At 37.2% G+C, this 26,560-nt stretch overlaps 1 protein-coding gene across 4 annotated transcripts in view; it reads left to right on the forward strand.

The window, feature by feature from the left end:
• The window catches only part of GALNT1 (polypeptide N-acetylgalactosaminyltransferase 1), an 87,972-nt gene that overhangs the window by 24,192 nt on the left and 37,220 nt on the right, over positions 1-26,560 (forward strand). Inside the window, exons 2-4 of one of the 4 annotated variants that reach the window (XM_032699057.1) lie at positions 272-468; positions 18,875-19,104; positions 25,164-25,338. In XM_032699057.1, coding sequence (XP_032554948.1) covers positions 18,966-19,104; positions 25,164-25,338 — 314 coding nt within the window. In that variant the 5' untranslated portion in view covers positions 272-468; positions 18,875-18,965. Of the gene's footprint in view, positions 1-271; positions 469-5,263; positions 5,285-18,874; positions 19,105-25,163; positions 25,339-26,560 lie in introns of those variants that run through there. The other 3 variants (XM_032699047.1, XM_032699073.1, XM_032699064.1) reach the window with 3 other exon arrangements.

Genomic DNA, 26,560 nt, shown 5'->3' on the forward strand with positions numbered 1-26,560 from the left:
GGGAGGACAGGCAGTCCTCCCACTTAAATCATATCATCTGAAAGGCTAAAAAATGTTGATGACTTGTTCCACCTCTCCACTCTACCCTGCATATGTTGTTTTCCTCACAAGCTCAGTTCACTGCCTCTTTTTAGAAACAATCTTTGACTCCTTCTCCCTTGCACAGGAATTTGGATTTTGAAATCTTTAATGTGAAACATTCTTCCCCTTCCACCTCAAGCTCTACCAGAACTGAGCTGGGAACTTACATGAATTTCTGTTTTTCTTCTAGGACAACCTTAAGACCTTGTGGTTGGAAGACCTCTTTTGCTTCTATGTTTATGTCGGAGTGTCCTAGGCCAGTCTGTTGCTCTATGGTTCCTGCCACAGGTGTTCTACAGCAATGGATCGGGATTTTGCCACCGGTGCTAGTGGACCATCCAGATGGCTGTAAACCTGCAGAGGAGGTTTGTAAAGAATGTACTGCAGGTATTTTTGATGCTTTGGTCAGATCTGTATGCTTTGTGCCTTACAGCAAAGGGAGCACTTAATGACTACATGTATACTACTGCTTTGTGATTGGATTATATTGGGTTTGTGTGGCAAGGTTTTGGTAGCAAGTTACTTACAGAAGTGAATTCTGTGAGAAGCTGCTAAAACTAGCCCTGTGTCCAATGGAGACAATGCCAACCATCTCCAAGAGGGACTTGCCACTGGCCAAGGCTGAGCCTGTCAGTTACGGTGGTAGCATCTCTGGGATACGTGTCTAAGAAGGGAGGGAAAAAAACCCTGCAGCTGAAGAGAGGAGTGAGAATATGTGAGAGAAACAGCCCTGCAGACACCACTGTCAGTGAAGAAGGGGGAGGAGGTGCTTCAGACACAGAGGCAGAGATTCCCCTGCAGCCTGTGGTGCAGACCAGGGTGTAGGGTAGGCTGTCCCCCTGCATGCTACGGAGGCCCATGGTGGAGTAGATGTCCACCTGCAGCCCAGGGAGGACCCCATACTGCAGAAGGTAGATGCCCCAAGGAGGCTGTGACCCCATGGGAAGCCCACTCTGGAGCAGGCTCCTGTCAGGACCTGTGACCCTAAGGAGAGACAGAGATGCAGGCTTGAACGGGTTTGCTGGCAGAACTTGTGACCTCATAGGAAGCCCACAGTGGAGCAGTCTGTTCCTGAAGGACTGTACCCCCCATGGAAGGGACCCATACTTGAGCAGTTTGTGAAGAACTGCAGCCTGTGGGAAGGACTCATGTTGCAGAAATTTATGGAGGACTGTTTCCCATGGGAACAGGGGTGAAGTGTGAGAAATCCTTTCCTTGTGGAGGAAGAAGAGGCAGAGCCAGAGTGTGATGAACTGGCTGTAAATCCCATTCCCTGTCCACCTGCGCTATTGGAGGGAGGAGGAGGTAGAGAAAATAGGGAGTGAAGGTGAGCCTGAGAAGAAGAGAGAGGTGAGGGGAAGGTATTCTTAAGATTTAGTTTTATTTCTCATTGTACCCTGATTCGATTGGTAATAAATGGAACCAATTTGCTCTCATTGAGTCTGTTTCACCTGGTGAGTGATCTGGTACCTGGTGAGTGATCTCTCCCTGCCTTTACCTCAACCGAGGAACCTTTTGTTATATTTTCTCTCCCCTGTCCAGCTGAGGAGGGGAGTGATACAGCACCTTTGGGCACCTGGCATTCAGCCTGGATCAATCCACCACATGCATATTCCATATTGTACTGTTCCTTCAGGGTCCTGTTGGACCAGTTCAGTTGTCTGCAGCTATTAAACAATCCATAAGATTGTTTAATAGCTGCACACCTAAAGTACAATATCCAAGTAGGTAAAGCACCCCATTTTTAGTTCTCCTAAATTTACCCTCTCAGTATAAAGAATGATCTAGGCCAATGAACTGGAATTCAGATCAACTTTCCGTCCAGATGAACTAACAAAGCCTGAGTTTTATTTTCTCTCTTTCTACAGTAAACACAGTTCCCTGAAAGCATCCTTGTCAGATAAGAGATGATTTATTAAACTACCGCTGTGTAATCACTGGCTGCCCAGTGAGGTGTTTAACAACCGAATCCTTCCGAAGTCTTCTCTCTGTGTGCATCTTCCGCTTTTTTTAAGCTTGATTGATACAAGATGGAGAACCAAAGTTTAATGGGACAGACAGGCAAAGATGTAGTATGACCAGTCCGTTTCCTTTGGCAGAAAAGATTAACCAATGTAGTTGTATTTAGTGCATCAGTTCGTGTCCTGCACTTGGTATCATTGGTATTGACATTTTGTGCTTATTTTTCATCTTGATTTTTTTCTTTCTTGAAACCTGTTAGCAGTTTTCATAGATTAGTTTCCACAGACTGAGATCTGAAGAACTCTTTGGGTCCAACTCTGAAATTCAGGTTCAGCAGGGTAAAATGGGAAAAATCTGTTTCAGGTTTGAGTGGGTCCTTTTCCAGACAACTTCAAAAGATCTAATATGTACTCTTAAATTCAGTGCTTAAAAGGTGTAGTTTGAACAAGCATCAGTTTAGCAGAGAGGGAAAAATATACTCCAAATTACTACTAATACTGTTTATTAGTAGTAGAAGCTACTGAGAAAAAAAAAACCTAGGGTAAAGAAAAATTGAACAAATTTTTTACTTCTGGATTTACTGCTCAAGCTGTAGCTTCAGTGATACTGCTTTCTTGGTAGCCCAGTCACCTCTTCTGTGGTTGTTGACTCTAATGGTGAGTTTAATGAGATAACAGATTTGAGTAGAAATAACTTCTGTTGAGGGGAATACCTGATTGGTGTGGATCTGCACTGAGAGACTGATTTGGCTGACCAGACACAATTGTTCTCAGTTATTTTGCAGTTGTGTCAGTTCTCTAGTTAAGTTTTTTCACTGCTGTGTAGATTTTTGTTGGCAAAGCATAAGGCTAGCATGTTGGATTAGCAGCTACTTGCACAGTAATAGTGTGTTGATGAATCCCTAACTGTGGTCTGATCATGTGGCCTAGCTTCTCAGACATGTCTACTCTCTCTTCTTGTAAAGATTCTAAAGTATTTTCAGAGAAGTTGAAAATCTTTCAGAAAAGGTACTGAAAAGTAATTTTAAATGTTTTAGAGCACAGAATTTTAGAAGAGTCTTTAAAAAGTATCTGATCTGATTTAATTTAAATTTTTGAAGTGATTGTATTACACAAGTTCTGTGGTTTTCAATTAATGTGTAGCTAAAACTGCAAAACAGTTCTGTCATATTCCCTTTTTTAATGTTTTCTGACAGATTAACCTTTTTATGGTGACCTGTTTCTCTCTTGGCTTCTAGTCAAGAATTCATTTTGAATTGTAAAAAAGCTTAAGTTGCTACAAGCTTTGTACCTTCAAAAGTCGTGTCAAATTAGATGCACTAGCTGTTTTTCACAAAGTGCTTTACAGTTTCTGCGAAACAATTGGTGAAGTAATAAGCACCTAAGTATTTGAAGAAACTTAAGTAATTTAGTGAAGCCTGATACATTCCTGTCATACCTAGTGTTCTGCTGATTGTTTTCTCTATGCAACTATGCAGAAAATTGTTACCATCTCTTATAGGTAACTGGGGAAACAAGTGAACTCTTCCATGAAATAATCTTTCGGCCTCAAATTACATATCACACTCTTCGTATTTCTCTGGACTGATGCACAGCACAACTAATAACAAATTCTAAATTTTATTTACTTTTTTACCTTACTGATGCATTTTCTATATCTTGATATGGCTATTTTATTTAGATTTTTCAAGCTTTTTTCATACTAGGATGAAAACTTACAAGTTAGGTCAGATGGAAAACCTTTTTTGGAATTACTAGCTGAAGAGTATAGTCTTCAAATTTAACATGTGAGTGAATCTATTTTCTTCTGCAATATTAAGAAATAAAACCCAGCAACATTTGAAAAGCATTTCTTACAGAAGAATGAAAATGCAATACTTTCTTTTGAGAAGGACTTTGGTTTAATAATTTCTATGATCTAAGTGAAAACTAATATTTTGCAGTTTTACTGATTTTTGGTTTTCTAGCATTTTTTTTTTCAAAAACAAACTCAAAACATGGTAGATTTGTTCTTATTTTTAAGAAGTGAAGATTTTTGAAACTGTTAACAAAAGATAATTGCTGTTTTCTGTAGAACTCATCTTTTCCATATTGCTGCTTTTGATACAGTGTGAAATTGAATGTCAATTTTTGTATTTTTCAATGAAGTTGAAAGTTGGTAAAAGTACTCAGTGATTTTGTTTAACCTTTGGAAAACCAAAAATGTACATCCAATCCTGCACAAATGCTGTGGTAACAATGACTTGATAAGGCTACCCAAGAGCTTATTTAAATTTATATCCTCCTTTTTGCAGACCTTTTTCTTTCTTGTTACATTTTGTCTCATTAATAATGGTATATTTTTTTATATTGTCGTGTCCAGAGTGCAGAAGAAAGTTCATTCTGAAAAACTACAAACCCAAGATGTTTTGTCACACTGTTAAATTTAAATGTTCTTGGTCTCAATATTCATACCTTTTTTTTTTTCTTTTTTTGAGATTCAGCAAACCAAGTTTAACTAGTGGATTTTTTTAAATTGTTTGGAAGTACTACTCCAGTGAATGTGGAGTTGCTTAAAATATTTGCTGTAGTATTGCAGATGAGTCTAAGAGAAACCATCAATGTAGCTAGCACTTAGTTTTTCTGGAAATACTGGCAAATGAAGTTCTGGTTTCTAAATTTTTATTTTCTTTTTTGAAGGCTATCTGATATATCTGGTTTGGGGCAGGGTGAAAGAGGACAAAGTGTAAAGTGTTTATGATGAAATTAATAGACTGGATTTCTGTAATTTTTAATCTTTGTGATTTTTTTTCCTATATAGTCTCAGTATTCTGCAAGTAAACATGATTTAATTCTGCTGGCTGGCCTTATATTGTCTTTTGGTTTTGCTTACCATTGAACTGCCAATTTTTCATAAACTACTTGGTTGGTCATTTTGTTTTCCCTGTCTGCCAATCCACTTTGTCACTTACTCTTTTTTGTAGGGACTGCTAATGTAAAATGGTTTCATTTATTTGTATTAGGACTGGCATATGTGGATCAAACTAAGTTCTCTCCCCTCTACTTAAAGGAATATTGAAGCTCCGCCAGTTAATACTTTATAGTGCTAGGCGTATGTCCATTGTCCATTAAAATTTCTGTGATCTGGTTTATCATTTATAATTGTCTACTTTTGCACTTACAGGAAGGTGTTTCATGGATAGGTGAATACTGTGTGCACCAGCTTTTTGAATCACATGGTCAGCTTTATATTTCTCAGATAGGTGGGTTCTTAACTTCTACTTCTTTCTCCTTCTTTTGTTCTATGGTCTTGAGTCCACCAACAACAGAAGATCACTTTTCCATCCTGTATCTACTTTACCTGTTATCTTCGTTTTTGTTGATATGGCAGCAAGCTAGGAGATGTAAGAGCAACGGGGAGGGAGAGTGCATCTGCTTGCATGGAACTGAATTGGTCATAGCTGCAGCCTGTCTGAGAGTTAAGGATGGTTTGCTTGTTTGAATAATAAAGGAGAAAATGCAGTGAAAAGGAAAGGAAGAGTAGACGTCTGTGTTGAGAATGTCCCAAAATGTGAATCAAGCCTTTGTTCAAAATGGACAGTACCGATACCTCTGTAAAAATTCTCTTGTACTGTCAGGCATCACAGGTGCTTCAACATATAAATCTCTGTAGCTCACCTGAAGTCTGAATTCTGGAGTTTAAGGTCTGTTCCTGTGGAAATACCAGTACCAGTGCTGAAGACAAGGTGCCATAGGGACAAAGAAAGTATCCAGGATGCTAGTGCTGAAGAAGAGCCATTGCTATATTGGTTTGTTTGCAAACTATTCTAGCAACTTCTCCCTTTCAGTTTCTTCTTTCTTTGTCCAGTCTTGCAAAATGATCCCAAGTTATAAAGGATTTACTGAACTCTGCTTTTATTATTCTACCTTTTTTAGTTTTTTATCTGACATTCTTTTCTTCTTGTTCACCTGTTCAAAGTAGAACCTAAAATATGGATATTGCTTACTTTAGATAGAAAGACTTTACATGGACAAGTTTATGGGTCCTTGAAGAAAATGTTGTGGTTGTTCTTTTTATACCATCTGTACATTTGCATGGATTAGCAATTGAAATAAAGAACTTAGAATTATGATATTTCCCAAGCTTGTGTTGTCAGTGATCTCTGGGAAGACAGAATTAAGAAAAACTACGTCTAAAACAAGTGAATCTAAAAAGGAAAGGGAAGGATGGATGTGAAGAATCTTATCCTTAGTGAAATACTGTGCGTGTTAATTAAGTAGAAAACAGTTGTTAGCAGCAGAAGTTACCTGCTGAGCAGACAGCTTTATGATGTGAGAACCGACTTATGTGTGAATGTAGGCTTAAAAGCTGTATGGCTTTTCTGTATAAATGCTACCTTTTGCTTTCTAGGTAGACTTTATATTTGCATATGGATATAGCAAAGGAGCACAAGTCTTTGTGAGAAACATTGCAAAAATATTATGAATGTATCACAAAATGGGATGATGCTAGCTTTCCTTTTTTTCTCCATATCTATCTGATCAGTCTCTTCTTTCTAGAGAAAGAGCAACAGGCATATGTTCTGATTTTTTTTTTTTTTTTGATGCTAGGTTTTTTTGGAAGGAGATCTGATGTTTTCTCTCTATTTCAAAAAGTGGTTAGCCCTGCAAAGCTGCTGAGTTACTTTTGATTAGAATTATGGTATTTCCCCAGATATGGGATGGGAAGTAAAACTTGCCAACATAACCTTTGAATTCTTTACCATTCTTCATTTTACTTGCAGTTAAATAACCCACTATGTGTTAAATAATTATCGCCCTTATTTTTTCAAATTATATTTCCTAATTCTTTAAGTCTTCACAATTAGTCACATGCATTATCCTGTCAGCAGTTTTTAACTCAATATCTGCCTGTATTTGTCAGCAAGTTCTGACTCTAGGCAGAATTAAGTCAGCTTCTCTAGGATAAGCATCCTATGGCCCCAGCATGTAACTTAAATTTTTCTTTACTTGTGGTTTTTTTTAAAGCTTTTCTTCTGAAACACAGTATTTTGAGTATTCTCCAAATATATTGAAGGCAGAGAACGTGTGTTCTTCAAAGTTATTTGTATTTCTTCAAATTTCCCTTTGGATTTTTTAATTTATAGTAGAAAGTTTTCAGGATTGAAGGTTTCTACTGTTAATCACATAAGCATGATTCAATCTTTTGACTGCAGTTTACCCAATGTTTCCAGAAGTCTCCTTTGTAATAATTTTTTTCTAATTAACTGACTCTGCTTTACTTTAATTCAAATTCTTGCCCATTAGTGATTCATCCTTAATGCTGACTATTGGCCTATGTAATTTTCTGCCATCTCTAAAAGTGTTTGAAGAATTAATGAACAGTTTTATTCCACTCTAGCTTTTGACTTTGATGCATACCTAAAAAATAATCAGAAGCTTTATGGAGGTTGGTTATTTTAGAACATTTGAGACTTAGCTTGAAAGATTTTACAATTTCTCACAACATACGAGGAAGTTGTCAAGAATGTCTTGTATAAAGATTTATTCACTTGATTGTTCAGAGTCTGCTTAGGTCTTGGTCTATGAAAACTGTGTAACTAGCTTAGCGATGATGAATTTTCCTGACCTTTAAGTAAAGATTTCTCCCTGAAATTTGTAATTCTTTAATCCTGATACCAGAGTTTCTAGTTTTCTTCTCTTCTAGCTTCTACCTTAATGGTAGAATAGAGAGTAAATTTGAAACCCTTTTGTCTCTGTTCATCAGTGTTTTCAAGAAGAATTTGCTTATTCTCTCAAAATACTTCAAAAGCAAATGCTACCTGACATTTGTGAATGTTGACATGAGCAAACTGAAGAAAGTATCCTCTTCAGAAAATTCTGTTATTTGACATGTCTGTATGGAGAGTGACCTATTGATAAGGATAGTATTCATTTTAGTTTAGCCTTAGGTAGTAAATTCTGAGTTTGCAGTTGGACATTTTAATGTATAACTTTTAAAATATTTTGGAAGTCAATTTGATTTTTTGGACCATGCAGAAACATTATAAAGGAAGATGGAAAATGTGAGCACTGAGAATATGAAACAGCTTGCTATGGTTTTGTTTCCACATGGTCTAATCTAGTGCATATGATTTCTTCAAGAAGATTGCTCACAATACTAAATTTAATTTTTTTCATAAGGAATTTTAACTTTAAAAGAAGTCCTATTATCAGCTAGCCTGTTCTACTTACAGCTCATCTGGCACCTGCCAAGGCATTTAAAATAGTCTATGGAATATAAGGCTTCTTGATTATTAGAAATTAGAATATGCCGTGTAAGGCCAAGTCATGCTGCTTTTGACTAGAAGCCTTTGTGCTGTGTTACATCATGTCACAAGCCTGAGCATTTAAGACATGTGGAGGTGTTTACAGCTTTTTCTTGCAGACAGCAAACAGTATACTAATAGCCTAATCTATACTCCTGTGACACCATTCCATTGCAATATAAATTCTGGGTAGTTCAGCTTTTTATTTCTTAAAAGACCATTTAGATCTGATAGGGAAGCTAAAGTAACTTAGTTTTAAACTGTTTCTTCTGAGTAATGGTGAGTTTGAACTGTCTGTAGCTAACATGACAAAATTGTTTTTCTTGAGGAAATGGAGGTCCTCCCCTAGAACACCTGTGTTGATGTGACCTCGATTTTCCTCTAAAAGTCCTGTAGTGTTGGGGTTGAAAGACCAGCTAGCACAGCTCTTCAGGGATTTATTGAAGATTGGAGTCAGTTTATAGCTCTGGGATGCTGATCGGCAGGAGTATTGCTGTGCCGAAAAAGCTAAGTGCTGGGTCACCATCTGTGAATCTGCAGAAAAGAAAAAAGCAAAAAAATTCCATCAGCCTTCTAGGCTGCTGTGAAGGGTAGCAGAAGGCTTGAATAGGTCTTACTGATGCATCTTCAGCCATTAATTATTGCATGTCAAGGGTTTATGAGCTTGGTGTTTAGATCATCTCGTTCTGCTGTTAATAACAAAAGCTTTTCACTCATGAATTGCTCATTGTCTTCATGTTGCCTGTGATACTCACTGATGAAAATACCACCTGTATTCTCTAGCTGGCTGTTACTCCTAGTTAAGCACACTCAGTAGTCCTCCCAGAGTGTACATGTGAAGTAGGTATGGCTTTGAAGAGGGATGTTTGCTCTCTGTCAGCATCTGAGGTGTCAGTAGCCCAATTTAAGACTACAGTTGTTTCAGGAAAAGAAATAACTGTCTATTGGCTTACAAGTCTGCTCTTCTAAAAGTATTGCCTATTCTGCAGCTGTCAGGAGAGGCAATATCTGCCATTTGGTATGAGAAGGAAAAGATTTGAATAGCAGGGTTTTGAACTTCCCTGCCAGTACTGTAATACCCAATAACTTAATGCCTGTGCAAACACTTACTGCTCTTTGCTTCAAGGTTCTATATACTGTGTATTCATTTTGTTATGTATTGCAGTTAACTTGGACTAGTGATGTACTCCAAATATTTGAAGCAGTACTGTAAAATGATGTATAGTTGTTTTTTGTTATAGGATTTGCAATATTAAGTAATGTATACTGATTGTTCACTGGACATAATAGAAGTATATTTTAAATTTTAAAGCAGTTGAGAGAGTGGAAATGTATGAAGGATCCCTGAAGGAGATGTCTGTTTTTAGATAATTTTCATTCAACCTGGAGAGCAGACAGAGAAATAAAATTATTGCCTCAGACATTTGAAAGCTACTTTAAAGTTATGGAATAGACATCCAGTGACTCTCAGCTGCTTATACGACAGTAGTATTCTTTGTACTTTTATTGTATTCTTAATTTCCAAATTTACAGTGATAGGGAACAATTTGTGTCCCTCCTGGATCAATTTATTCTTTTTCTTGAATAGCAAAAAGTGTTGTAAAAAGAATGTAAATCCAAAATCTGTGGATTGAATTTGACTAAAATATTGTTCATCTGGTTCTTTGAAACCTAGCCCATTCTTCCTGCAAGCAAGATAGGGCTTTCTTCAAGTCAATCTAAAAGCTATTGACTTTAAGTATGGCTGGGGAAAAATGTAATTTAAGTGATTTCAGAGGTTTTCAGTTGAGGAGTTGTGCAAATAATCTTTTATTTCATTCTCAAAAATGATATTTTGAGGGATTTTGGCACACCTACAAACTCATTTGAGAAACCATTATCACTGATTTGCCAAATGATATACTGTTTTCAGAAGTTCGATGATTATGGTAAAGATGTTTCTGAAAACTATAGGTACCAAAATACCAATGTATTTTCAATTAACTTCTTGCATTAACTGAAATCACTTGGTTTTAAAAGCCTATTAACTCAGTTTAGAAATGTTATTTCTTTACTATGTATCTGTAGAAGTAATTAGAACTAATCGTAAAAGTTTAGATTTTAAGTAAAGACTATTTAGGTAAGAAGGTCCCTTCCAACTCAAAATATTCTATGATTCTCTGATTCTAAATAGGGAGGATCAGAAGTTTAAGTACACAGTGACTTAGTTCCATACAGTTGTAAATAGTTGGATAAAATCGTGGAAGGAGTGCATAGCTGTTGTTCTCTTTTTGGTAGTACTTTCCTGTGTGATGAGATAGATTTTAATCTCACGAGAGCTTCTGCTTTTATAAGCCTAAAATACGCTCTGTTTATTTGTAGGAAAGCATGTATGAACCAAAAGCTTCTGCCTTCGTGTATGAAGTTCATCCTTGGTTTTCAACTGTAGTCAGCTACTCCTATGTTTGTTCTTCCTTCATTCGAAGGCCTACAAGTTTTAGAAACATAATTGATATTTTTCTCAAATGTCAATTAAAAACTTGATTTATTAATTGAAAAATCTCTTCTGATTAATTAAAAATACAGAAGAAGAAGAACAAGAAGAATAGAAATTGATTTTACTGACCAACATTTCTCAGATTTTTCTAAGAATAAGATTTAATGAATTGTTTTCACACTGCTCAGACTAGTATGATGTTTTCTTTCATCAGCTCTTCAGAACTTACTTGCTGAACTGTACTGAACTAAAACCTTTCAAAATCCATCAAACGAGCTTAACCTGATGAAAAATACTTCTTTTTTATTAACTTCCAAGCAGTAAAGTACTGGCATCCTTGAACTCATGAGTGTTATTTTTGCCTGCTGAAATTTATTGGATGCATTTGTGTTTCTGTGAAGAAGATGCAGAATACACGCATTTTCCACAGGTGATGGGTTGACCTTCTGGTTTGAATGGGGTTTTTTGCATTTGCTTTTATAGCATTGAAAGGGTTCTTTATTTATTGTCAAACTGACCTGTTTACTGATGATCTGATAGTAATGAGCCCTCTGCAAACAAGCACTGAAACCAACTGAACAGAGCATAGGCCAGTAAAAAAGAAAAAAAACCAAACAACACATCAGCACAGTAGCAAAAGTAGTTCTGAAACCTGATTGTAGTGTTGACATCGCTTCTGTTTTTCAAATATGGGTGTAATCAACTGGATTGGTCCATTAATAAATAGTTCAGAGATAGGGAGTTGTAGACACTGCTCATGACAATTTGCATTGGCTTCATTTTTTAGAGTTTTGCTCAAAAATCCATACATATGCCTAATATGTTACCTTAGAGTATGCCAATCTTTTCTCCCTCATTACTAAGTAGACTGAGAAGCTGAAAATTCAATTTCGTGTAGGCCATCAATCTTTCCTTAGATGCTGTTCGGTTAATCATTTTCCATTTGGTTTAAATTGATATTAATAACTTAGACATAGCAAATGTTGTGTCAGGATTTTGATGAGCCCTTACTTTGTGCCAGCTTCTGTTTATTCGTATCTGAAAGTCTAGAAAACAAACTTTACATCAGCTTTGTCTGGTTACGTGACACATCCAGTGTAGAATCTTGATTTAGCTGTATAACGGCAATGAAATCCTTTGTAAAGTCTGTTACAAAGTCGTATTGAAGACTGATCACTAGTATAAACAAAGATGAAGTTGATCCAAAGACAAAAATGACTGAATAGTTATGTATCATACTGAAAAAAGAGTAAGCTTTCTTTCTTGTGCCAACTGTGTTTGTAAAAGAGGTCGTAAAGTGAAACAATGCTCTTTATATGAGCAGTAATTTTCAAGATGACCTTTTTCTATAGTGTCAAATGTATCACGGATTTTGTCACAGAGGAAAAAAAAATGCACTTGACCTTCAGAAGTAACAAGGCTTGAACGTACCCATTTTTCCTCTTTTCACTTTATTCTTGATAAATTACAACCTTTGTTTTTACTCTTTCCAGGGTGTTTTTAATACTCCTTTTTCTTCCGTGGTGTAAGAGTTTTGTCATCTACTATCCAGTATTTCTAAGGGATGAAAAATACTTGGTTTTGCAAAAAATTTTCAATTTTATTACATTGCTCAGTAGGTAAATACAATTGTTAAACCTATGTATTTGGAGATAATTTCTGTGATTACCGGACTTGTTTATAAATTCGGTTGACTTTCTTTGCCATAAGACCACGCTGCTGATTCATGTTAAAGTTGCTATCAGGCTCCAAAGGTTTCTTTCTGCAGAGCAGCTTTCTAGCATGCTAATAGCCAGCTTCAGTACTGTGTCCAGTTCTGGGCCCCTCAGTTCAGGAAGGACACTGATGTGCTGGAGAGCATCCAAAGAAGGGGGCAACAAGGCTGGTGAAGGAACTGGAGCACAGGCCCTATGAGGAGTAGCTGAGGGAGCTTGGGTTGTTTAGCCTGGAGAAGAGGAAGCTCAGGGGAGGCCTCATCACTCTCTACAACTCCCTGAAAGGAGGTTAGAACGAGGTGCATATCGGTCTCTTCTCCCAGGCAATCAGAGGTAGGACAAGAGGGCACAGTCTTAAACTCTGCCAGGGGAGGTTTAGGTTAGACATTAGAAAGAAATTCTTTACAGAGAGAGTGATCAGACATTAGAATGGGCTGCCCAGGGAGGTGGTGGATTCACCATCCCTGGAGGTATTTAAGAAGAGGCTGGATGTGGCACTTAGTGCCATGGTCTAGTTGACAGGATGGTGTTGGGTCATGGGTTGGACTCTATGATCTCAGAGGTCTTTTCCAACCTGATTGATTCTGTGATATGTGGATAATAATCATAGAATCACAGAATGGTTTGGGTTGGAAGGGAAGTCAAAGATCATCTAGTTCCAATCCCCTTGCCACAGGCAGGAATGCCACCAGCTAGATCAGGTTGCTCAAGGCCCCATCCAACTTGATCTTGCATGGAATAACGTTATTCTATACTGCATACAGGACTTTGTACTTGCATTTATTGAACTTTTTGAGGTTTCAAACTGTTTTTCTAACTCTTGGATGTCTCTTGAATCAGCCACCCTGAGCCATTCCTGCATACTGTTTAATGGTATTGTTTGCATGCTCCACCCCAGCTGGGTGTCACCAGCAACCTTGCTGAGCATGCATTCAGTCCCATCTGCCAGGTGCTCGGTAAAGACATTAAGCAGTATCAGCTCTAGTTTGGCCTCAGACAATTATCGCTGGAGATTGTCTGTCAGCTGGACTTTGCACTGTTGGTCAGAACCCATAAAGCCTGGTGGGCCAGCTAGCCGTCCACCCTGCTAGTAGGCTACTTCTTCAGGTTAAATTTCATTAAGTTCTGAAAAAGTACTCTGGAAGACTTTCACAGTCCCTGTTGAAGTCAATGTAAATAGCATTCGGTGCTGTTCCCCTCTTTACCAAAGTAGTTCTCTTCTTAAAGCAAACTGCCAAGCTGTTCAAGTATGGTATAGTTTCTGTGTTGTGGTGAGTTGTTTGGGGTTGGGTTCGTTTTGTTTTGTTGTTTGGGCTTTTTGTTTTGTTTGGGTTTTTTGTGTTTTTGTATGTACGATTTCTTCCATAATCTTTGCAGAGACTGGAGTGAGATTGACTAGCAGATGGTTCTCCAGATTCTCCTTTTCCTTCCTGATGATAGGGGTTTTTTTCTGATCTTGAAGCAACTTGAGGTCACCATGATCTTTCAGAGATGATAGAGAATGACCGTGCAGCAAGATCAGCCTGCTCCTTCAGCAGCCTCAGATGCTACCTATCTGGTACCACGGAATTGCACATGTCCAAGTGGCTGATGAGATCCCTGACTCAGTCTGTCTGTACTGTGTGTGAAGTTTAACTCCCTCAGGCTCTGCCATGAACTCTGATCTAGGGTACCCAATAACAAAGGAGGCGAAAAAGAAACTGAGTATCTCGGCCTTTTTTATGCTGAGCACTGGACCTGCATTATTCTCAGTCTTTTTTTTTTTTCTTTTTTTGCCAGTATCCTTTTACCAGTATGCCTTTCTTGTTGCTGCTCTTGTTTCTTTTGAACTTATAGTCCAGGATTATCTGAAAACCTCTCCACATGCTCAGGAAATGTTTCTATATTCCTCCAAAGTAGCTGTGCTACCACTTTCTATGTGTTTTGCAGAAGCAGAGCAAGAGTTTTCCATGATGCTGCATGCCTCACTTCGCAGTTCCTGGCCAGCAGCCGTCATTCCTCAAAGCAAGTCTTGTGGTCTTAGAAACCTACCTTTGTGACCACCCATGCAGCCAGGTGTTGACAGGTTGTGTGCATACTTGCCAGTATTTTGCCATCCCACTAGAGCAATTGAGGGGAGCAGTATCTGGATCCCATGCCTGCTACATTCTACTGTCACACCCTGAGCTCTGCTGTCCCTGCTCACATGCTCAGGTTCATGTGGCACCTGGCAGTGTCATTGATTCATACCTGAATGAATAGCCAAGGGGTGCTTGTCTAAAAGCTAAACTCAGGCAAATTCATCAGTCTTTCAACAGCATCCTAGGAAGCATAACTGTTCTGGAAAGGCACATCCACGGGCTTTCCTTCTGTTGCCACAAGTCACTAATTTCCCGGATTTGTCTCTCACTCACTCCCCATCTTAGGAGTCTCCATCCACCTATCCATTGAGTGCAATGCCTAGCTGTGTCTCCTTTCTTGCATCATGGAGCTCAGACTTGTGGTGCTGCAAGGTCTCTTTGAAGATGCATCTACCTACTGTTCATCATTGCTTGCTTTGTCTCATAGACCCTTCCACTGAAGAAGCAACACCTCAGGCAAAACATGCATCCCATGGGTGAGACCACCACCACTGCTTCAGTGCTAAGGAGAAGAACCAGGCATATAGCCCAAGCCCTGGATGGTGGAGTCCTCTTCCCAGACCTCTGGGTCAGGGTTCTGATATGCTAAGAACACTTACTTCATCTGAGTTTCTGGGCCCCTCTGCTTCACTGGTGTGTTGTCTGAATTCTACTGGTAAGCAGACTGGGGGATTGCTGTCATAAAATCAGTGGTAAAAAAATCATGAGATGGAAAACTGCCCAAGAGAGTGAAAGGCTTCCTCTAAAGGTACAGGGAAGGGCCTTATCAATGGTAAACAGTGTGTTGAATTTCTGCATAACCATCTCTTCATGACTTCTCTGAATCCTCAAAGGATTCAAAGGGTTCACAGAGTGTCTCTTTGACATTTCACTGAATTGTCAAAGGAATTTTCTTGTGTTAGAGGCAGATATACCAGCCTATGCATTCTAAAACACTTGATATATTTAGTATTTTTATGGACAGAAAGTCTAGATTATTATTACAATTTTCCTGGTGTCTTGCTAATTTGAGAATTCCTAAACACTGTGTTCCTGTGTGTTTTACACTTTCTTTTATAGCCTAGTATCTCACAAGTCTGAACTTCAAGAAGTCTGAGATTATAAGAATTGATACAATTTTCTTTCAAAACATGTGATGTCTTATTAACATTTGTGTTCTTTAAGTACAAGCAGGATGGTGGTATGACTTGATTCTTTACCAAGTCATTTCTACAGTGTCCTGATTTGGAGTAAAAGAAAACTATTCTATGGAGAGTTTAAGTGCAGTCATACTATGTCTGAGAGATCTTGTCAGTATACAGTATTGGTTTCTGCTAGTGTGTTGATACACATATCTAGGGAAGAGAATAGGGGAAATTGTAAGGATGCTTCCTCACTGTCACTCCTAGCATGCAGTGACTTGAGGTTCACAGTCAGGGACTGCCTGAAGTAGGGGTGAGCACTTGATATTTAATAGCTGATGAATAGACTTGTAGCACTGGCAGTGTATGGTGGCAGGCAGTTCCCCTGTGTGACTACACATTATAGGGAATACATTCCTTTTTGTTTTTTAACCTCTTGCTGCTAAATTCACTTGATTTCTGCCAATACAAGACGGAGGAGTAAAAGGCAACAGTTGATCTCAATTTACCATCTCCATACAACTTTTGATTTTACAGACCTGCCACTTGATTTAGGTTACATCTTTTCAACCGGGAAAAATGCTACTTTCATCTTATAATGAAGCTGTTCTTTGTTGAATTCATCCTTTTGCACTTCTCACTTGTTCCTTCTAATCCTTCTATATCCTTTTTGAAATTACAAGACTGGATGTTCACACAGCACTCAAGATGAGAAAGCAGATACTATTTAACGGCATAGGGTTGGTTTGGTTTCTGCTTTCTACTTAGTAGTCTGTAACAAATTGTTTTTCTTTTACTGCTGCCAATGGTTTTACAGAACTTTATAGTGCAGCTCCCAAGATCCAGAATTCAGGTCTGTCCTTGTGTCTATTTAAAAAAAATAAAAGGCACCAAAAAACTCAAACAAACAAGCCCTAGGATTTTTTCTTAACATACCTCACTTAATGTTTTGTTGTGGTAATTTCGTCCATTTTATCCTCAATTTGTTACTTACAGATACTTTTGCAGTTCTTAATTTCATACAGCCATCCCTGTACACTGAAACTATATAGCTGCAAACTGGGATCCCAAACAAAATTCATTCTTGGCATTTGATGTTCCCTTATGCAGGAAGCAGAGGGATATATACTCTTCTAGCACTGTACAACTGAAAGGCTTCTATGTTGCTATGCCATCCAAACCTGTGCCAATTCATTGTATTTAGATGCATGGATATGTCTGCTGCCAATAAGAAGAAATAAGCTGTATTTAAAAGAGGGTTGTCATCTTATTTTGCCTTCAGAAGACCGAGGGGAAGTAGGGGTCAAATTATGACAATGAAATGCTAAAGGAAGGGCTGTCTTAAATAATACAGGCTTTTTTTATGAGGTTTTTTGCTTAGTCATGGCTGATGTGGTTTAACCCCAGCTGGCAAACAAGCCCCTCACAGACACTCACTCACTGTCCCCCCACCCTGGTAGGAAGGGGGAAAGAATTGGAAGAATAAAAATGAGAAAATTCATGGATTGAGATAAAGCAAAAGCTACACAAACAAGAAAAATAGAACAAGGAATCCATTTACTACCTCCCATGGATAGGCAGGTGTTCAGGCATTCCCAGGAAAGCAGAGCTCCATCATGTGTATCAATGGCTGGAGAAGACAAATGCCATCATTCCGAACATCCTCCACTTCTTTCTTTCTTCACCCAGCTTTATATGCTGATTGTGATTCCATATGGTATGAAATATCAGTTGGACCAGTCAGGGTTAGCTGTCCCAGCTGTGGCCCCTACCAGCTCCTTGTGCATCCCCAGCCTCCTCGCTGATGGGGTTGGGTGAGAGGCAGAAAGGCCTCGAGTCTATGCAAGAGCTGCTCAGCAGTGACAAAAACATCCCTGTGTTATCAATGCTGTTTCCAGCACTAAGCCAAAACATGACCCCAACTATCTGCTGTGAAGAAAATTAACTCTACCCCAGCCAAAACCAACACAATGGCTTGTGATTAAAGTTCTCCTTTTCAATAAATTCTTTAGTTTACACTGAAAGCATGTATGGAAAACTGTGTGCATGTACCTTTTAAAATTCTAGTGTGCATTTGAAGAGACTTACTTTCCCTTTATTTTATAACTTAAGAGTATCTGCAATTCTAATTTTAACTGGTAAGCTGTTCCCACTGGGAAACATTTCGGGAGCACCTTGAATTGAAATATGTCTGCAATGGCAGGAAACCTGTTAGTGTAAAAAAAAAAAAAAAATTAAAAAACTCTATATTTTAGTGTAATTGACCAGGCTCAAAGCTGTTCTTGATTCTGCGCTACCAGTCGTGGAAATAGGCAGTCTTTGTAACAAAGTTTGTTTGTAATTTGAGTAAGGCAAAAGAGAATTTCAAAGGTTGGCATTTTAAAATTCTAATGTATACATGTTGAAAACTGTATAAAGGTTTACTCTATAATCAAGTGTTGAGCTATTAAAGTCCCTGTAAGTGTCAGAATTACTAGTTGATACCTTTAGCTTTGAATACCTAGTAAGTGATCATGGTGGCTTATGGGTACTTTGTTAACCTTCCCTACTGTTTAACTTTGCCAAAAAGGATGTTTATTTTTGGTTTGCTGAAAGCAAAGCGTTTGTCTTTGTGACAAATGTATAATGTGCCATTAGACCCTATGTAAAACACAAGACATTTGTAGGCTAGGATTCCTAGTATGGGCCCAGAAAGTCAGTGTGTGTACTACATGGGAGGAACATGAGAAGTATTAGCCGTGGGCTTCACACAGTACACATTGATACCTTGCTTCCTAGGATGTTCCTGTTTTTCCTTCATTTAGATTTTTCGATTTCCAGAGGATCCAGAGAATTCCAATTTCATTTGATGTGCCTACCTTCTTCTTCAGTGGTACAGGAGAAGACTCTTTTGATCACTCATTTTAACGTTTCAGATAATGAATGTTGACATAGTAAAGGACTGGAGTCATGCTGCTTTAATTGACCCTGTTCCCTTAATCTCACTGGAATGCATAGAGCATTCGTTTTCTTACATACAGCATTTGGTGATTAAATTTGGAGTTAAAATTTCTGCTTTTAGCATCTGTTCTCAGGTAAATTTGGTGACTTTCTTTTTTGGTTTTTTTTTTCAGATATAGAACGTGGTCTCTCAAACTGGATTAAAACAACCTGTTGATATTTTTATTTATACTTTTTTATTTTTTGTATTTGACTTAAAGTGCCATGAAAAAATTTGCATATTGCAAGGTGGTCCTTGCCACCTCTTTGGTTTGGGTCCTTCTGGACATGTTTCTATTGCTGTACTTCAGTGAATGCAACAAATGTGATGAGAAAAAAGAACGAGGCCTGCCTGCTGGAGATGGTAAGTTTTCTGCCTGAGTGTTCTTTAAATTATGGTCATTTAAAATTGCACTCTTTTTAAACATTTGGGATTGTTTTTCAGCAACAATATAGCGCTGCGTCAGCATTTAGGTGTTGTAGAATGTTCCATGTTTCTTTGAATGACTAGGGAATAACCACATTGCCTGAAATGTATGATGCAGACTTAAATGCTTAAGATGTAGCATTTTAAGCACTAATGTAAATGAAAAAAATAATAAAACTATGCAACAAGAAGTTCAAGAATGTAAGCTATGTTAATATAATCTAAGGTATATTTTAAATTTCCACTGGTGAGGAAGCAAAGACACTTTTATCTTCCCTAGACTTGGTAGTAAAACAAACTAAACGAACAACCAAGCTTACCTGGCTGCCTGCCCCTGCAAAAAAGACCTCAATCAACCAACCAAACCAAAAAACCACCCCCTGCCCCCAACCCCACCTAAGCTAATGTATGCTTTAAGTGACACCTGTATTATTGTGTGCTAGAGGTCTTCAGATAAGCTTTCAGTTCTGTTATTACCATCTTCATTTCTGAGTACCAGTTAGATGAGCTGAGTGTGGGGGTTTTGGGGTTTTGTTTTTTTTGGTTTTTTTTTTTTTGAAAGCACTACCTTTTGTGTTGCCAACTTTGTTTTAAGGAGGTCAGCATAGTTGATCACATGGAAGAAAGGATTGGTGCGAGGAGATTTCTCATCCCTGAAATGTCTCAGCATATGCATTTAGAACTGCAGGCGGCTGCCGCCTCCAGTTCATTTGTGAAACATCTAATTTTGTAGTGTGGTGTCTCTCCCACCTGAAAGGCTGTGTCTGTGTTTCACTGCTGATATAAGAAACTTACGCAGTGATACTAGTTATTAAGTCTAATCAGCCAGTTGTACTCAAGATTAATGCTTTCCATCACAAAAAACTTTTTCAACTGTTACATCTGGTATGGACAACCTTGTCCTTCCTGGGAAATTTTCTGAAGTATTTTAAGAATAATGTTGCTCTGTTACAGAATAACACTGGAGAGATATTTAGGAAATGTCAGGTTTGGTTTAGTTGTGTTTTTTCTCCGTGATGAAAACAGGCTAATACAGAGAACAACAATGTGTAAGAATGCAGAATTTCTGTGTACAGTGTCTGTTTTTTCCACAACTACATGCAAACATTTTAGTGAGGTTCTAATTCCCCTGAATATTTGCAGAAGGAACTTAAATTTTCAGTTGCTTGCATTTAATCTTTTGGGTTTCTTTTTCAATAAGCACACAAGAAAGTGATGAAAAAATTAATTAGGCTTATGTAGAAAGTATATCTTTTATAGAAACTCAGTCTTTTTTTTGTTCTCTTTTTATTTTTTTTTTCAGAAGTTGGGAAATTTTTTTGATGGTAAGATGACTGATATATTGTTGTATAGGAATGGATCCACTTTTTGGATTCCCATAAAGTTTTTACCCCATGCTAAGAAGAGAATTTATGCCAGGCTTCTTTAGTGCTGTTGAGTTTATTTTTTTTTTTCTGTTGACAAACAACAATTAAAGTCAATATTTATCAAACTTAGTTTGATATTTTGATGATGTTGAAATTTTAGGTGACTTTATGTGTAAAGTCAGTGGGGGGAACTTTCAGGTGAGGGAAAGCCTGCAGTTTTGACAGATTAGTATTATGACGTTCCCTATGCAACACTAGCTTTACTTAGGTGAGTACAGTCTTCATTCTGACCTTTCACTAATCTGTGTTAAAATCCTTGATATCTTTTTAGTATCTTATAGTTGACTGGTAAACAAACAAAAAAAACCAAACAAAAAACCACACAAACCAAGCAAACAAAACCTTGTGTATAGTTTTGTATGTTTTCTTGGGTTCTTTTAAACAGCTGATTTGTAATAAGGTATGTGCAGAAATATGTCTGCTAGAAACCATGGTTGTAGTTGACCCTGTGACACTTCCTTTTAACCAAGTTGCATGCTTGATCATAGATATTTTTACTTGTTCCAGTAGTTTACCAGCTTGGAATCTGTAGTAGATTGATTCCTGCTCAGAATGTCTAGAATCTTCAGATAACATTGAGGATATTTTTTCTGTGAAGCTTTTATCAAAATCTGCTTTTTCACTTCACTTTCTTCACTCCTATTAATTTCCATAATTGAATTAGTTTTCTTGATTCAGCATAAATTATATAAGAGTTCTGAATTTAATAGCCTCTTGTCCGTGTCACTCTGGTATATAGCTTCACTTTGCAATTCATGAAGAATTCCATAGCATTTAATGAACCTACTTGGCATATAAGTAAGTTTTTCTGAGGAGTTTTTGTTTATTTTAGGTTGTGCTATTCTAGTTGGAAAAATTAGTCTTTAGCTATTTCGGCAGGAGCACAGGATTTCAGGGATAATTTAGGACAGTTTGCACTTTCATGAAGTTAGGATGTTTTCCATAGGAAATAAATCCTTCTTTACCCCTACTTAAAAGTTTCTTAAAGGTATGATTGCAAATCAACTTCCAGCTTTGGCACTTGATATGGTTTCTAAATAAACTTTCAAGCTCATTCTTTTTCCCTTTTTTTTCCTCAAGGTGCATTCCCCTTGTTTAATTATTAGAAATGCAGGATGGTGGGGAATCTTTCAGATTTAGGATTGGTATTGCAAGAGTCTTGTAGTCTCAGCTCCTTGCTATTTATGCTCTTTTCTTGGGCAATGACAAATTTAAAATATGGTCAGTCATTTTTGTCAAGTACCAATCAAGTCTTATGTTCTGAATTTTGAGCTCTGGTAAAGATAGAATCTCTAAATTGTGTCTTGGTTCTGAGAAATCTCACCTGCATGAAAAAAATCCTAAGAAAAGCGAGCAATTTCAAGATATAAAACACAGGTTCAATTTTTGAAAATGCAAACTGTACATCATGAATCAGTTTCGTTTTGTTAAGGCTGAGGTGTGTGCAAGAGACAGAACTTCTCTGAACTTTTACCTGTCCAAACAGCTTTCTTGTAATTATGGTGATGCCTCCAAAGGTGACGATTTTGGACTGGTCAGTTTACATTGTTGTAGCCACTAAAGACATCTCACCAGAAAAATCTACCCCTTTTTCCTGGCTTTAAGTGGTCTTAGATTTTGAAGTATCTGGCTTTCATCAGGCATATTGCCTGGTAAAAAGAAATTTGTAGTCCACAGACATAAGCAGTTCCTTATTTTTTAATAAGGAACTGATCTCTTTAATAAGGGCTTGATCTCTATCAAACCCCCCTTTGAAACCAATGGTTTATCGATACAAATAAGAGATGTCTCGGAAAACATTACTAGATTTCCCATTGGATCGGGTGATGATTAATGACTTAATTCATTTAGTTCTGAAACTTGTAGCTATAAATTAAATTTCTGTTTTTTAGAAGTATGTCATCAGTACATGCCTACAGTCCTTCAAAGGAAATATTTTTTTTCGTATTTAGCTGACAAAAGAGCACTGTGGTTTGAATGCTTAACAATGTGTATTAGTCATTTTGGGAGAACATTGTTGGTTTGTGTTTATGTGAAAACTACATGCTTTTGTGGGAAAACAGAAAACCATAAAAAAAGGCATGATTCTCAGAAACTTCAGATGGTTAACTTTTCTTGGAAAGTCATCACCCTGTCTGTGCACCAAGTTTGACTGTCTTTGCATTTAATGAGTTGCACAAAACATCTGGATCTAGTTTGTCATTGCTTAATTTTTCTGCAAAAGAATGGAGTACATTACTGAAGTAAAATGTGTAATCAAGTAATATGTATTTACTAATGAAATTTAAAAATTCAGCTGATGAATTTGTGGAATTTGTACACCAGGATCCAAGTCACTGGTGTGCTAAACTCTCATCTAACAGCAAGGTCTGCAAATGTGAGAGATGAGGTTTCAGTTAATTTAGCTATTCAATTTGACTGGTTTAGTAAACGTTAAGGAACAACTGGAAGTGTAAATGAAAAGGAAATGATTTTTTTCTTCTAAATAGGTACTTTGGTAGGATAAGACATTCACTCTTCAGAGTTCTGAAAAACATGGTGCATATACCTATTTTCTGATTGTTTTGGTTTAATTGTTTTAAGTATGTGGAACACTCGTTGTCTAATCATTTTATGTCCAAGTGAATTATATACTCATTGCTACACAGTTAATAAAAATTATTATGATAGTCCACGTAATAATACCAAACTGAGTATATAAAATTAAACCCAAATAATTAACTTATTGTATACCATAATTTTATGTTAATTACACCCAGAAAGGCACAAATTCTAGTTTAAAAGGTTGTGCAATTGCAAATCAGAAAGTTTTGATGCAGGTTCAACTATAACTTCTTAAGAGGCAACGATGCAAAGCAAGCTGTTTGTTCAGTTTAGCCCATGGCCAAAACAAACACCTAGGCCAATCTGTTCAGGATCTGCTTGAACATACTTATTCTATCAATTTTTAGTGTATGAGTGGCTGGCTTACAACTTCTAGAATTTTATAGCTCAACTGGCAGTCGTGGGGAGTTTGGTAAAAAGAAAGCACCCTTACGGTGGGAGGATTTTCTCTGCTAAATGTTACTGCGTGAATGCAACTAGTGCAGTTTCTTCAGGTACTTGAAAATGAAAGTTTCTCAAGGAGCACGTTGTGCTTGTTACTGATTAGCGCTACATGCAGGCTAGCAAAAAGTCTTATTTATTTGATATATATATTTTAAGCCTCAGTGTTTCATCAAGGATGGAAGGCTTGGGCTTTTTTTTTTTTTTAATTTTACTTTTGTGCCTTGTGTGGCTATTTGCTTTTTAGTCACACTTCACACCTTTAATCACACTTTGCTATCCTAAGGTGCAAATTAAAGGTAATTTGAACCTAGGCTTATTTCTAAAGGAATTTGGTGCCTTTATTTTAAAATACTTCCTATTCCTCTGTTTAGATCTTAAATTACTATTTTTTTTAATTAATATTTTTGCTGAATTTTTAAAGGAGTAATATACCTCAAATTCACTGTTTTGACATTTCTTTTCAGAAGAAAAGTGAACAGTACTTGTAAAGAGAAGTGTAACTTTTAAAAAGACATTTGTTTTTCACTTGTTTTGTTTAAACCCTCAAATAATTCAAGAGTCTGGATTCCTTTTTTCCTCCCTCTCTCCCTCTTCAATTTTATCAGATAGTTGATATTTAAGATTTTGTTTGTTTAAAGATGTATAGTGTTACTGGTTTGAGTGCTAACATTAAACTACAAATATAATTTTGTTGACTAAAAATAATGTTAGTGCAAACAGGAGAAATTATTTCTAAACTGTAAATGCTAATGTCATTCTGTCAAAATAAAAATGTGGAAATAAATGTAAAGCTACACTGTTACTTTAATAGAACCTTTACTGGTCTGGAACATCAGACATTTATCACAGAATCACAGGATATTTGCAGTTGGAAGGGACCCACAAGGATCATTCAAGTCCGGTTCCTGGCCCTGCACAGGAAAGCCCCAAGAACCACACCATGTGCCTGAGAGCACTGTCTAAACAGTTCTTGAACTGTGTCAGGCTCGGTGCTGTGACCACTTCCGTGGGGAGCCTGTTCCAGTGCCCAACCACCCTTTGAGTGAAGAACCTTTTACTAATATCCAACCTAAACCTCCTCTGATGCAACTTCAATCCATTCCTTTGGATTCTGTCCCTGGTTACCAGAGAGAAGAGATCAGTGCCTGCCCCTTCCACTTCATGAGAAAGTTGAAGAGTACTGTGTAATCTCCCCTCATTTATATCCCAGATTTTTCTTGCACACACAGACTTTCCTGGAAAGGTTGGATTTTCCTTTACAGAAACTTCAGTAAAGTCAATTATGATGTAATGATGGATAGAAATAAATCGGTATTGGGGTTTTTTTACATGAATTGTAGTGTCTAAGAATAGCACTTAACTATTTCTGTTAAACTCCCAAATGTGAACATTTGTTTTCACTTTCAAAAGCTGCTGGGGTTTAGGACTATCTTAAATATGAATGCTCCTACAGTGTAAAATAATGTATAAACAAACAAAAACAAGCCTAAAAATAGTTAGTAATGTTTTATTTATTATTAGTTCCAGAACCCATACAAAAACCACATGAAGGACCTGGAGAGATGGGGAAGCCTGTGGTCATTCCTAAAGAGGAGCAAGAAAAAATGAAAGAAATGTTTAAAATAAATCAATTTAATTTAATGGCAAGTGAAATGATTGCACTCAACAGATCTTTACCTGATGTCAGGTTAGAAGGGTAAGTACTTTATGTTGTATCAAGAAGGTATTTTTGTTTAAATGAAGACTGTGTAAAGAGTAATCCAAAACAACAGTTCAGTTCTGTAAGATATAACTTTCAAGCAAACAGTTGAATAATTTCCTGTATATAAGATACTTACTGGTAAAATGAGATGGAACAGCAGAAAACCAGTTTTCCTCAGTGTTATTTAACTTTGAATCTGATTACAAGTATGAAGCCCCTTCAGAGAATAGAAATTAATTTGGCTGAAGGAAAACAAAGTTAGTTAAGACTTCACATTTCAGGAAAAAATTACTTATTTGAAAAATTCATGCACTGCTTGTAAGGAGGCAGACTAAAATTCTGCATTATATAAAATAGAAAAGATTGGATGATGAGGGAAATACTTTAAAATGTTGTTACCTAATGAAATGTGCAAAGCCTCATTTAGATTGCATTGTAATGTTTTCTAATATCTATCTGGTTTGGTTTTGATCTTGCCTCTGAAATATTGATCCTTTCAGAGCTATTTGAGTCATAAGTAATTAAAAAGAAAATTGTAGCCTTATTTTAAAGAAAACTGAGCTTCCATTACTCTCCTGGGACTCCTCTGACAGAGTAGCTGAGGACTCTCCCTTCCCCAGCCTCTCTTGTTTATGAATGGGACATTCAAGTTGAATATAACTCACGAAACAAAATTTTCCCAATTATCTGCATTCTCATGCAAGAATCAAATGCTATAGAAACCCTATTTCTTTAGAAGCTCTGCTTTGCTTCTGTATACACAAGGCCTAGCTTCTGGATGAATTTGTTTTCATCTCCTACCTCAGAAGATTAATATTAAGAGAATGAGATGAAGCTCTCTGTGCTTTTCTTTTTTAATGAGTGTTAAAGAGCTGGTTTGTAGGTACCTTCATCTGTTGTGATGAAAGTGATTCTATGTAGTGTGTGAGTTCCTGGTAGTGCTGGTGTTCTTAATAATTGAGGCATATTGTTCAAAATATGATTTCACAATCTTGAATTACTGTAACTTTTCAATCAATTTTCAGATATATTTTTAGTCAGATTTTTTGGTCACTGCTTGTCTGTTTTTCACTGTAGTGGAGGACTGCAAATCATGAACTTGCAGGGTTTTCTTTCCAATCTGACAGATATTGTTTGGTGGGGAGAGGTATATCCTTGCTCTTGTGTTATTGCTCTGGTCATTGTTGTAACTTGGCAATGGGATCTCTTGGATTTG

Source organism: Chiroxiphia lanceolata, chromosome 1 (assembly GCF_009829145.1).
Source record: "Chiroxiphia lanceolata isolate bChiLan1 chromosome 1, bChiLan1.pri, whole genome shotgun sequence".
NCBI lineage: Eukaryota > Metazoa > Chordata > Aves > Passeriformes > Pipridae > Chiroxiphia > Chiroxiphia lanceolata.